This window comes from Paramacrobiotus metropolitanus, unplaced genomic scaffold, assembly GCF_019649055.1.
Source record: "Paramacrobiotus metropolitanus isolate TYO unplaced genomic scaffold, Prichtersi_v1.0 Parri_scaffold0000051, whole genome shotgun sequence".
NCBI lineage: Eukaryota > Metazoa > Tardigrada > Eutardigrada > Parachela > Macrobiotidae > Paramacrobiotus > Paramacrobiotus metropolitanus.
In genome coordinates, this window is record NW_026570271.1 from 126,297 (window position 1) to 140,242 (window position 13,946).

At 41.9% G+C, this 13,946-nt stretch overlaps 2 protein-coding genes across 2 annotated transcripts; both read right to left on the reverse strand.

Annotated features, from left to right (window-relative positions):
• Positions 1 to 806: 806 nt before the first annotated feature.
• Positions 807 to 2,857, reverse strand: LOC129592324 (uncharacterized). The gene is made up of 3 exons (XM_055488337.1): positions 2,230 to 2,857; positions 1,013 to 1,776; positions 807 to 944 (listed from the first exon to the last, which is right to left on the reverse strand). The coding sequence occupies exons 1-3, from the start codon at positions 2,699 to 2,701 to the stop codon at positions 885 to 887; spliced, it is 1,296 nt and encodes a 431-aa protein (XP_055344312.1). The 5' UTR covers positions 2,702 to 2,857; the 3' UTR covers positions 807 to 884.
• On the reverse strand, positions 2,739 to 9,498 carry LOC129592255 (uncharacterized). The gene is made up of 4 exons (XM_055488247.1): positions 9,368 to 9,498; positions 4,754 to 5,158; positions 3,080 to 3,357; positions 2,739 to 2,780 (listed from the first exon to the last, which is right to left on the reverse strand). The coding sequence occupies exons 2-4, from the start codon at positions 5,040 to 5,042 to the stop codon at positions 2,739 to 2,741; spliced, it is 609 nt and encodes a 202-aa protein (XP_055344222.1). The 5' UTR covers positions 5,043 to 5,158; positions 9,368 to 9,498.
• Positions 9,499 to 13,946: the final 4,448 nt, after the last annotated feature.

Consider the following 13,946-nt stretch of genomic DNA (forward strand, 5'->3'; position numbering starts at 1 on the left):
TTGAACAGAATGCACAATACTGGTTTCCAGTGTACTTTGCGATTGATACTTAACAATATGCTTGCCCATCGTTTCCGGTTTCCGGGATTTGAACTTACATCCTGTACAGTATAAAAAATCCCCCCTGGCGAAAAGCTTCGCGTGCTCATTGTCTGCCAAATGTAACAGGAATGCGTCTGCTTCCTCACAGAATAACCGACAAATGTGACACTCATATCTTACACTAACTCTGCCCGTGGTCGAATTTTCTGGCGGAAGTAACGTCTCGGAGGCGGTTCCCATGCACGAACCTAGCGAAGCACTGGAATTTGGAAATACTGGGATTTCGCCGGTGGAAAGTCGTCTTGTATCGGTTTTCATATCGACACCGACTTCCGGAGTGCGCTCTGATGAATCCTCCGGCGGTTGGTTGCCGTTACTTGACATCCACTCAGGTCGCGACGGCTCTGCAGTATTTGGAAAGATCGGGGCCGAAATATTTGGATCTGCTACTGTATCTGACCGCTGCTGCCTCGCATCAGCAACATATTTGTCTCCGAACTGCCGGATTGTGACTGCCGGTGTATCGCTTGTCTCCTGCGCGTCAACTGCAATCGAAGGAGGAGCCTAGGTAAGAAAGCAATAAATAGATAAAATTTATTATCACAATTTCATATGGCTTAACCCTTTGGCGCCCTGTGGTGTAGGCGACGTCAGTTGGTGCGAGTTAGACGCACCAACTGCAGTCGAAGGTGGAGCCTAGGTAAGAAGGCATTTTCAAAATAAAGGTAAAATTTATGCTCACTGTTTTATATGGCTTAAGAAATGTGCAGCTCATGATTTCGCCATAGCAGGTGCTTTTCTTGGCAGATCTATAGTTTGCAAAATGAAGAAACGTTTTCCCGTCAAAATGGGTAAGCAATACATCGCTTTTGAGCGTTGATGTAACTAGTATCCTCACTTTCCTGTGTAACAGCATCAATCAATCTTAGAAACAAATAAAGAATTAATTTGGCACACTGAGTTATCTTACATTTAAATTGCTGAGCTGGCCAGTTGGCATTGTTTTGTCGTGGTTCTTGTCCAGCCCTTTGTCAACTCTACTGTCATCTTGAAAGGATGCGGCGTCGGTCAAGAAAATAACATCGAGATGCTTTTTCACCGCATCATACGAACATCCCTGTTGACGTAGTTTTAGGACGATGGATTGCATTTCCTGATACTGGCCGCATTCCTTGTTTGTAACCTTCTCCTGTGCTTGAATGATCGGGTCTGGCGAAATCGTGGGCGTATCAGCAGTTAGTGTCATGGGCGGCTCACAGTCCATTTTGTCATGTTCGTGTTCTGGACTGCTTTCCCTGTTTCGGCTGTTTGCACCCTTCTCTCGCGCTTCAGTATTAGGGTTTGACAAAGTCGAAGTCGCTTTAACCATTACTAATAGGACGATCGGCGGGTCACCGTTAATTTGATTATGTTGATGTTCAGCACTGATATTACACCCAGCGTTAGTGTTAGCTGGTGACAACGGCCGCTGGCTCTCCATTACATCCGTGATGTTTTGGTCGAGTGCAGACTGTGCAGCAGCGGTGTGCTGCCCGCTCATAGTACCCACTGAACAGCTCTTTGTGGGGGTCAGGCGCCGCTGAAGTCCGGAACTAAGAGTAACTAAGTCCGGGGTAACAGATACACCCTGGTAGCACGGCCGGGATGCCGAATATTCCAAGGTCATCGAAATATCGCGGCTGGTTGTCTGCCTCTCGGCTTCACCCTGTTGCAGCGCATCCTCCTTTTCGACAGCTACAACAAGCAGAGATGAAATCATGACGTAGCAGTTAGGACTCTGGAAGGCTGTGTCCATAAAACATTTTTTCGCAACAGGTTGACTGTGCTAAAAGATGAATAAAGATTCTCTTCGATTAACAAGACTTAGCAATAGAGCAGTCAGCAGACATCATCATGTACTGTAGTACGTATATATGGATAATCAGACATTCGACCCGTATTGCCCGGCTGTTAATAATCATAGTAAATCCATAAGCGTGATTTCCGATATCAGTTAACGACTCAAGTTACATATTAAAACAGTTAGCGATTTAAGCAATTAGTCTGCCCGTTGTAAACGTTAACATAAGAATTTTTAACGGGGAAAATATCAACGGCATACAATCATTACTGCACTTCTGTAGAAAGAATTCGATCTCCATGCAGTTCATTGTCAGTGTTATGAGACTATTTAGCTAATCCACATACCAGACTGGTTGCTCTCGATATCCCGGTCCACCAGTTCTTGCGAGACGTGTTCCGAAACACCTTCAACTTCTGCTTTTTCATTCTGATCGGCAGATACAGGAATATTAGATGTGGATGCTTCGTCGCGATCACACGTAAGGGTGTAATAACAATCAGAACAACAGTCTAGAAGGTGTGTAGTTGTACTGCCTAATTGGTCACACTGTCCTGTCTTCCGACGAGACAATCTACGGCACACACTTGCGCTGTTATTGCCGCCATCCTCCTTATGTGGCGGTGTTTGAAGAACCCGCTCTTCTTCCGGATCGACCAGTCTAAAAGCGGGCTCTACATCATCGTCTCTTGCACTACTTAACGGACGCTCATCCGGTGTGTTTCCTCCTTCGCCGGCGTTTATCGCTGCTTGCATGCGCGTCTTGCCCATCTTATGCTGTTCCGATATCGTATCTTCCGACAGTGCTTCTGCAGACATTTTATGGGCAATTTTTCGCGCCCGTCGGTAAGTTTTTCTAGGGCGGTCCCTTAACTTTTTCCCATTCTGCAGCAGCAACCTTCTTAAAGAATTTCGGGATACGCCGAACTTTTTAGAGATGTACGACCCACTATGACCTTCTTCAAAGCAGTTAAGTATCCCTTCTATCTGTTTCTGACTGACAGGAGGTTTATCTGGTGCATTGAAACAAAATCCGGCGTAACGAATTACAGCGGTTGCGGCATCAACCGTTACGTTAACCTCACGGGCAATATCCGCTCTTGAGTACCCACGATGGAACAACTGCTTGATTGCTTTCTTTTGTTCTTCAGTAAGGCCGATCATTCGTCGCATTAGGTTTACGGTCGACCTGCCAACCTTAAACTGCCGTGCAGTTTGCGCTTCGCTGCATTTTCCATCTTGCGCTCGCTTTATAATCTCTTCGTTTTTCTCCTCGGTTAATTGGGGTCGAAAGAATACTTCATTTTTCCGGACGGTATAATTTACTGTGTGAAAACTGATGCCCAGACGTTCCGCGATTTGCAAATTCGTGCTGCCAGCCTTGCGCAGTTCGCAGATCGATCGGCTTTTTTCTTCTTCCATTTCTTTGTTGTTTGACGAGTTTGTATCAATCTGTGTCGATTCCAATGGTTGCCCTGCTACAACAAATGTTTTTATAGCAGAGGCCTGAAAACACTTTTCGGTTTACACTCAGTCTATGTATTTTCAATCCGTGGGAGCCAAAAGGCATACAGAATAGCTTTGGTAACGCTTGTAGTCACCAAATGACCTGAAATTCAGCTTTCCGGATAGGCCCTTCGGGTAACCATTCCAGCCAAAAGTCACCATTTTGGTGGTAGGGGTAGGAGGACACGGCAAAACTGTCCGGTGGGACAAAAGGGACACTGTTGCGAGTCTGTGACTACAGGCGCACCCGAACAACGGGAATGTAACATTGCGCCGCACTCAAATATGACGCCCGACTTTTGGCTGGACGCTGGGAGGTTTCGGTTTAGGTGTGAGACGTTTTCTCTTTGCGATATATTGCCATTACCCAACTGCCCGCGGACATTTGGCCAAAAAGGAATTCAAAGCGCTTGTGCGACTTGGCTTCAAGATGTTTTTTAATATTTTCAAATTTTTTGTTACTTTGTTTTTGTTCTTTTATTTTTCTTTGGCTTCTAAGATTTCTCCATTTTTTTTAGATTTCGTATAAATTTTTTCAGTTTCTTGTGTTTTTTATGTTTTGTTTTCTAATGGTTTCGTATGGTTTCTTATGCTGTGTGCCGCACAGGCACCCAGCAGTGGGCCGTACATTCTCGCCGCTGCCGTGCACCGATGAATTTCAAGCCCACTTGCATTGGCCCGTGCCACTGCTGCCGAATTGACAAATTTTTAAAATTTCGTTATTGATAAGCAAAAATAATTTTTATCAGCGAATATGCTAACAAATTTTATTCAGCAAATGCGTAATTTAAAACAAATTTAGTTAAATACGCTTGCGAGCTGAGCACTTATAGAAACGTCTTGCGTAAGCAGCTTCCAGTGATAAACGTTGAAAGTTGCAAAAAGAAATTTTCGATGATATATAACTCCTTTGGGTGGGATGCGCACCGAGAACCCGGAAACCCAAAAGATGGCGAACTAACCTGCTGTAGAAATTGCTTTGAATTTTTACAAGTTATTAAGCTGGCTCAGTTTATGTCATAAAGATTTATTCAGTAGTCACAATCAAACATACTAAGAATCTGGTCGATTTTACAAAAAAACTGCAGTTCCAAGACAAGTTTCTGAGGCATTACGTCTCAAACATAAATTTTTATGGCTTCATCGCGGTAGTCTATTATCGGTTACCTTGAAACAGAAGGATACTGTTCCAAAAACAGCGAAACTTCAGTGAAAATTACCTTAAAAAGTCAAGTTTCTTCGAACCCCAAATTTTTTTACAATACACATGTCGTATTTTTCTGCATCGCGTTACTGTATACAATACGTTTTTCATGTTACGTAATTTATTACGATTACATAAGCTGGGCGCACTGATTACCTTACCGTTCTTGGTTTCCAGTTCACCGAAGGCAAGAGCCTCAATCTCGGTGAAATCGATGTCCTCCACAACTTGTGCTTCCGGAGTCGCTGCTTCCTCATTCTCGTTGGGCATTGAAGGGCCGTCGGTTTGATTCCCGCCTTGAAACTCTAAAGGGCTGTGACCACTTCCAGAATTTACTGCACATCCGTGCCAGGATTTCGGGCAACGACGCAGGATGGCCTTTAGCTGTGGCACCTGCTGAACTTGCGGTTTATCATGATGCACTTCATTGACAAAGCGTATCTCCCACATGTCGGCTCCTGGTTGGCTTCCAACAGGATCTTCTGCACCACCCAGGTACTGGCTCTGGTTCACTTCTTAGTTGGCGCGTACGTGTGACTCTCGTTCCGCAGTTTCAACACAATCTCCTGCAGATAAGACTGGAATATTTAAAGTTGCAAATTTGAACATCAAATTAAAATCAGTTCAAAATCTGGCACTAAAGTTATATAAAGGTCACAAAGGTCAAAGCATTTTCTTCACAAATTATTAGTTTCCCTTTCTAAACGGTCTGATTATAGAAACATGCAAATTCTGTAATCGCAAATGTTTTTTCTGCGGTACTCGGTAGTGATTCGGACATTCCACTAGATCTACCAAAAACGGAAAATAGTAACAGCATTCCCCGAATACAGTGACTTTCTAATAAAAAAAACAGCTCTCAGATTTCTAACACTATGGCAACCGGTTCTGGATCGCAACGCACTCCATCCATGCAGTCTTGTTTCAGAAAACTGAAAGAACTTACTATACCAGTAGCCAGTAGGGACTTAGAAGTGAATGCGCAACGGCCGTCTCCGTCTTCACTCTCGCTTTCAGCAAGCGCTGCTGTGCTACTGCTAACCATAGTTCCACAATTTCTTGTACCTACTGAAAGATATTCTCAAGGTTCTTTCTGATATTTTAATAGGTCATAATGAATACAGACTTACAGAGACCCATATTCTGGGTGCTAGAAATCGAAGAGAAAAGAAATCTGCTGAGAAAACCTGACAATACCGCGCATCAGTTACTATCGCAGCAGTTTTCTCTGACTTCCTTTTTCTTGCCGACATGTATTCCACTAAAATCTTATGAAAACATAAGAAAATAATTATAAGAAAGCCGAAGAGCCTGAGCAAATTAACATGATATATGGAGAATACGCGAGGCATACTGTGAGGTTACTCTAGGATACGCTAGTGAAAAGGAATGTCCACTTTAACGATATTCGCAATAAACAAAGTATATTATACTTGCATTCGCACCACCTTCGAAGGCCCACAGTATCCTCTACGTATCCTTCATGTATTCTGCTTTGGGTTTATCAGTAACCGCAATATCCCAGTGTACTTTAACGTATTATTAATGTATCCGTCGAGCATCTTTCAAGTTTCGCTTTGGTTCCTTTAACTTCCTTAGTAGGATACATTCGGGATGTATAATGGGCACTGCAGAGGAACGTTGAGATACGGCAGTGATTAAAAAAAAGTTTTAAGTTTAAAGAATACATATATGAAGGATACAGATACACAGAGAATACTGTCAGATACGGTGGGATATTGTGGATACAAATCAAAATAAATGCCCGGAAATATTTATGGACTAACCTGGCTACAGGCGAATTTTTTGACTCACCATGTCAGGGGTGCAAGCGAGGCGTAGCTGATACACAGCCTTACAGAAAGCGAGAATGCTCTTATTACAGCGTCTTAGCACCGAAACACAGCGGGGGAATGCGCTGTGTTTAACGGCAACCGTTCCACGTTGTGAGGGTTTAAAATCATCACAGTCAATATTATACATAAAAACAAAATGAAAAGCATTTAAACTATAAATGCTGTTTAGTTTTGCTTTATAATATTATTTGCGATGTTAAAAAATTGTGTCTCATAATTCAGTAAATTTCGTGAGACTAAACAAAAGTGAGAATGCTTCAGCTCTGTGCATGCACATACATTCATTCAGATTAATAATCAGTGTATGAGGCACAAAATTTTAAGAAACTGACTGCACAGAACGTACACGTGCGCCTCCCTGAATAACAGGATAACCCCGGATAATTACTCAGATAAATTAGACGAGCAGAACAGATAGGTACCCGTAGTGCACTAATATGCTTTGTATTGCCAGGTGACCGTATGGCGTCACCGTTGCGCCTACGTACCTCATTCAAAGTCACCGGGGTCCGGTACTCTTCCATAACAAACAAACATGATTTTTTTGCGTTTTTAATAAGTTAGACCTTCGCTGAGCAGTGAGCACCGATCGGTCATCTATCTGTACAATATTAAGGTGCAATTTTCATTTCCTAAAATGCCGTTTCAAAAATGGACCAGAAGGTACACGCTCCAACCCTACGTGCACATGCCGATATTTGCGCAGGCCGCGCTCCGGAAAGCTCGACTTCCCTTTCGGTACTTGGTTATCTGTTTGGTTATCACTTATCTGTTCGATTATCTGTTTGATTATCAGTTTATCTGTTTGATTATCACCCCCATTCGTCCATCTGTCTGAATGGCCCATTCAATTATTTAAAAAATCCAAGAAAGCGCACAGTGGCAACAGTTTCCTAACTACCCACCGTATGGTCGCTCGGTTGAGCACCTACTACATGTACAGAAATATTACTTGAATGGGTAACGGTCGTTCGTTTGGTCACTCATGAATATAATTCCAAAGTGCACAATTCGATTTCCTCTCCGTTTTTATTCTTTACCTGAATAAGCAGGTCGCACCCTTTACAGAGTTCTTGACATTTTTAAAAAAGGTCAAACCGTTTTCCTTGCGCAATTGCGACGATTAAAAACATTGACGAAACATTTAAGCTACTCTGTACGCGACGCCACACGAGCCACTGTCCTACACTAGGACAGCTACAGCCATCGCCATGCGGTTGCGACGTCGCTGTGTAAGTGATACATGTGTAGAATAAAAGTGTCATCCAGAGCTTCAAAAATCATCTTTACGCTAATCACGAAATCGAGGAATCAGTCGAATGAAAATATATAAATCTCATTAGATGGCGAAGACGCACATATGTAACATATTGCAGTACTAAAGTTATAATGGTGTAGTGCAATGGCTCGCGTGGCGTGGCTGAAGTGTTTTGTCGCTGTTTTTGTAACGACGCAATTGCACGAAAATAGGTCAACCTTCTTTGAAAAGGGTGCAAATCTACTTAATCAGGGAAAGAAGAAAACCGGAAGGAAATCGATTTGTGGGAATTACTTTCAGGAGAGAGTCCGAGCGACCAACTGAACGCCCGGCGCCCGTTCGCTTACTGTGTGAGTGTGCTTAACCAAGCGATCATATGCGTAGTATGATTTTATTAGGAATTTTGTTTCCTTTGAAGTTGTTCAAACGTACTGCAAAAATAAATATGTAAACCGAAAATTTAGATCTCAGAATCCCAGATACTTCCGGTTGGTGAACAAATGACAGCCATCTGGTGTGGCAGCGTGATTTGAATCGGCAAACTTTCTGCGAAGTTCAAAGTGAAGTCCTCATTTCTTTCGCAAAATATTTTTTCATTCTTTCTTTCACTTTTTCAAAAATCATTCTGCTAACTCAAAATTCTTGTTCAATTTAAGTCCACAATATTAAAGGAGCGGAAAATGCCTGATGGTTAGTTCGCATATGTTTATGCGCCCTCCGAGCCAGCAGCACCGTTTAGCACGGTTCACAGAATTTTAAAACGGGATGTAATCGCAAATTAGAATGCTTTTGGTTTTTTTTTGTCTGTTTTGAGGAAACGCCTCACTTTACTTTTTGCAAATGTGCAGAGAAGACGTTAATTGTAAGAGTTGACATTTCACGATAATCCCGTGAACCTTATAGTGCGAACACTGGAAAACCAACGTTGTGGTGTTCAACGGCGACCCTGCATCAGGCACATAAAATGTGTACTTACTCAATAGTTCATACTCATAACGACCATTAAATGTGAAACCTACACTCTCTTATTACGGCTATTTTTAGGGGAGGCAGATAAATTAATTTATCACGCTGGCTTATCAAAGTAAAAAGCTATAGCCGTAACAAGCTAGTCTCGTGAGTGCACGAGTTTTTCGTTGAGTAATTCACTTATGTTAAGGTATAGCTGATTTTTTTCCGCGCAGTTTGCGTAAGGTCAGCTATTAATTACGATAATTATTTTAATAGATTGACAATAAGGAGATGCAATCATACGTATAGTAAACAAATTTAATGGAGATTATTTTTGTCACTAGTTATTTTATGACTTCTCTTTTTGTCATTAGCGATGCCTTGATATATTTTACAGCACACGCGTACATCTACTTTGGGAGAACCACCCCCTGGCGACGGAATTCCAGCTTTGATTCTAGGTTTAATTAATGAATCTACAGAGTACGTACACAAATCACTAAGGAGTTAACAAGTGCAGTGAATTTTTACGAGTGATGTCATAAACGCGCCGTAATATCATAATTCATAAACGCACCGTAATACCATGTGGCGCAGGATGGAATCATTTTATCTGCCGAATATTCAACAACAATTTGGAAACTGAGACAATAATCACATTGCGCACACAAACAAATAGTCTTAGAAAACGTTTCGACATTATCACTTACAATTGAAAATTAATTGTTGGGTGAATATTCCAATAGACGTTTGGCCGTTACAGCGTTCCCTGTTATCAGGTGTTTTGAACAATTGCGGAAATGAGAACGAAACTTTCAGTGTCACCTATCTAAAATCGACCGCTTCGCAAGTAAATCGGATTTAAATCACTGCGAATTTAGATTCCGATGGTTGGATATGGGTCGGATTGGGAAATTAAAAAACTTAACATTCGGGTTTTTTGAATATTTGATCCGATGGCATAGACCGGGCAAGTAACCATACTCTTGTTCTACGGCGGAATAACCCAAGTAGACTCCGCATTCCGCCACTCAGCCATAAGGTTGGCTTCCAGCTTCCTTGGTCTATCTCAATGCTACGGGAGAATGGCGTGACCAGATTAATCACGGCAAAAGCGACAGCAGCGCCACGGCATTTCGAATGGCAGCTGCAAATTCCTACGCAGTAGCCACAGGATAGGTAGAACCATACAGGGAATAAACAAAGCAAAGCGGCGTATGTTTATTCCCTCTACGGTAGTTATGCTTCGCAATTTGAATTGTACATGTGCAGTACTGCCAATAACGAAACTGTATATTTTGAAAACTACAGTTATTATTATGATTTATCAATTATCAATTTATTAATTTATTATTTACCAGTTATCAATTTATCAATTATCAATTTATTAGTTTTCAATTTGATTCGCATCATGTAATGCATTAAGTATCAAAGTTTCGATACGATGCTGCAAGAGAAAGGATTTTCTGATCGAGCGGTTAAGTTACAATGCGAGCAAGAAAGGAAGCTACGGGTTTAGGGTGTGTATTTGCTTTACTAATCTCGTTTATGTATTAAAATACTCTATGGTAGTTTAATGTCACAAACACCGGACTGCGATTGATGCGGAAGCATGTAAGTAAACAAATGAAATACTTCGGTTTTTTGTTAAATTTGAGTGTTAACGCTACGCCGCAGTTATGGAGTTATCATTATTATTTCACTGAAATAATTGCGCGTTATGGAGAGAGCATATTTTCTGTGCATCAAATTGCTTGTACTTATAAAACCACTTTAAGCCAAAGTTGCGCCATCTTCGGATTCATCTTCGTACAGACTACAGAGTAGTTGTAATAGCGTGTAAAAAACTTTGCATTTTATTGTTTCATCTGTTAGTGAAAATACTAACGATTCTGGTTAAAGAACACTATTTCCGCAGCATTATTATCTCGAAACATATCCTGAATATATACTATATAGAGCTGTTTTAAAAATAATATTTTCAGTAACTAACAGCAAGCTTAATGTTTAACTACACTTTGTAAAGTTAATACTTTTTATGATGTCATTTGTTGTCTGTCTAATTTGAGACACAGTAACACAGATATCAACATTAATATCTTGCTGTGACCGCATTGCAACAAAACAAACTAGTACTACTGTAGTAGTAGCAGCAGAATCCCTATGCGTCCGAATGGTTTCTGCCCGGAAATCAGTGCTGCTGTATGGTGATGCCTTTATATAAGCGTTTATTTACAAAGCACGGATCATAACATCCATGTTGTGCTTTTCAGAGTCTGAGGCAGTATTAAAGCAGACTGGACATGTTTAAGTAACTGACCCGCCGCTTTTGTCTGTCTGCTTAGCTAAAATTCTTTGCAATGCCTGGGAGCTGGTTTAACCTGGCAATGTTCGGGTATCAAGGGATTTTTTGTCATAGTCGAAATTTATCCCATAGAATAACGATAATATAATAAACTTAAACTGTTTTGTTTTGAAAATTTTGCTGCAGTAGTTCAAAATTTAAAGGGCCGTGGCAATTCCACCGCTTGGGTATTAACAATATACAATACGTACAGTGTGGGCAAGGCGGTTGGCGGTGCGACGCCACACAAATTCCGTTGTACTCTGTACAAGCTTGTCCGGTAATTTCCTACGTAAAGGTACAGCTAGCGCGAAGTTTGCGCTTATAACGGTGGCCACTTCACTACGTTTATCAAATTTCCTAAATGCGCTCCGCAGTCAGATTGTCGCTTACTGCACCGACCATTTTCTAGCCACCTTCCGCCAGGCAGTTACCGTCTTCTCATAACATTAAATGGGATGTACCAAGCCACCTGCCAGCCAAATGCAAGTTACGTGTTTAAACAGTGTGGCGTGGAGCGCCGTAGTGTGAAGATTGGCGTAACACGCAAATTTATGTAATTCGCTGTATTGATTCGTCAGAAATTACCGGACAAGCTTGTACACACCGTCGTGGCTTTGATCTGTTCGAATCAACCAGACTTTAATAGCTGCGGATATTTACAATAGGTAGTTAGTTTATGCGAATTAATTTATCATGAAAAAAGTCACTGTTCATTTATATTCGAAAAAATTTAAGATTTCCGATCGGTATATAGTTCAGATTTCCGGTCAGGGTTTCCGGTGATTTCCGGTCAGTATATAACAGGTCATGATGAGCCGACTTACATGTGCACAAAACAGATCACGGTCAGCCATATTCATGACTGGCTGCTTCGATCACAACGTCATTTTATCGTTCATGCTCTTATTACGACCAAATAAAGCATTGCAGTACGATAAAAAAGTGCTTTATTTTTACTGTAGCTATTACAGAAGCACTCAGATGTCCTCATGTGCTAAATGTTTTGATCATTAACTGTCAGTGATGTGGATTGGCTGCACCTAGCTATATATGGAACGTTTCGTACCAAAGAAAAAAACTCGAACGTTTTTTTCCTTCTTGTAGTCACTGTAGTCATCTGTAGACAACCTGTAGACACCCTGTAGACAACCTGTATACATCCTAAGAAAACCTATGGAACCCGGTGACTACAGTATGTCTACAGTGGTGTCTACGGGCTGTCTAAGGATGTCTACCGCTGTATACAGGCAGCCCTTCTTAGGTTCAGCTCAATACTCTGCCTGTATACACCGGTAGTCACCTGTAGACATCCTGTAGTCACCCTGTAGACAACCTGTATACATCGTAAGAAAACCTAAGAAACCTAAGAAACCAGGTGACTACAGTATGTCTACAGTGGTGTCTACGGGCTGTCTACAGGTGACTACCGGTGCATAAAGGCAGAGTATCGAGCTGAACCTAAGAAGGGCTACCTGTATACAGCGGTAGACATCTGTAGACAACCTGTATACATCCTAAGAATACCTAAGAAACCAGGTGACTACAGTATGTCTACAGTGGTGTCTACGGGCTGTCTACAGGTGACTACCGGTGTATACAGGCAGAGTATCGAGCTGAACTTGAGGGGCTGCCTGTATACAGCGGTAGACATCCGTAGACAAGCTGTAGACACCGTTGTAGACACTGTGTATACATCTATCAGCAGGGCGCAATCCGAGGGAAACCGAGAAACGGCTGAAAAAGGCGCCGATGGGGGAATCGAACCCCGGCTACGTCGTTAGATCCGCGTAGGCAGTACCACTGCACCACGGCGCAATACGTTGAAATCCTTTGAAAGACTTTATCGCTGTACGTGAGCCGCTTCTCCGCTCACACATCCTAAGAAACCAGGTGACTACCGATACGTCTACAGGGTGTCTACAGCCTGTATACAGGTGTCTACTGTGACTACAAGGAGAGAAAAAACGATTTACTTTTTTTCTTTGGTACGAAACGTGCCACAGGTGACCTAGCGTGCGACGGCTAAATTATGTTATAAGTGTGCGGCTCCGATCACTGTACCTGTTCCGGCAGCATGGTACTGTCCTACGCCAGTACCCAAGCAGTGGAATTTCCACCAGCTGATTTTCAAAATTCAGTTTTTTTACAGAAGAGGTTCAGAATTTTGTAGGATACTGTAATTGTGAGAACTCACATGAAGTTACCAGTAATTTAATCCCAAAGTTTTACCATAACATCCGATCTACGTAGACACACTCGTAGAACTCTACGTTATTTTTCAGTGTTTTTTTAACAGTATAGATATTTTATGGTGTTTTTGATCAAAAAATAAAAATCCACTGTGCAAAGAGTTATCTTTGCTTTATCTAATACCTACATATACATATGTATGTTATTTGGCCAATAACGACAGGCCTGGCGCTCGAAAAACTGGCGAACTTTTACTGGTAGTTTATTCACCTAGCAGACGTTGCCGGGTTAATAGAATATTTAGAGCTGTATAGTATTTTTCTCAGCCTTTTCACTATGCAACGTATAACGAACGAGGAACATACGTACGACTGGTTTTCATGCGGAGCAACGGTCGATGACAATGCCATGAACGTTGTATACCATGTATTATTTTTGTTGTTTGTTGGCTCGTCAGTTGCGATAAATAAAGGCCAGTTCCGATCAATTATACTCGTAAGTCGTGACACAACGCACTGCAAAGCACAAAATATGTTTTGACATTGCACATCCCCGTAGACGGCCACGCTGTAGAAACTGCCGCAACCCTCCGAAATCGTTCGCAAGAGCCAGACAATATCGTACCTCATAATAAATTTTGGTCTGATACCCGAAACAGGGACAAGAAGCTCTGAGGTTAGCTTTACGGAAATATGTTGACTAACACTCTAACTTACGGCCCTGACGGATGTCGGGATGCCGGGTGCAAAGAT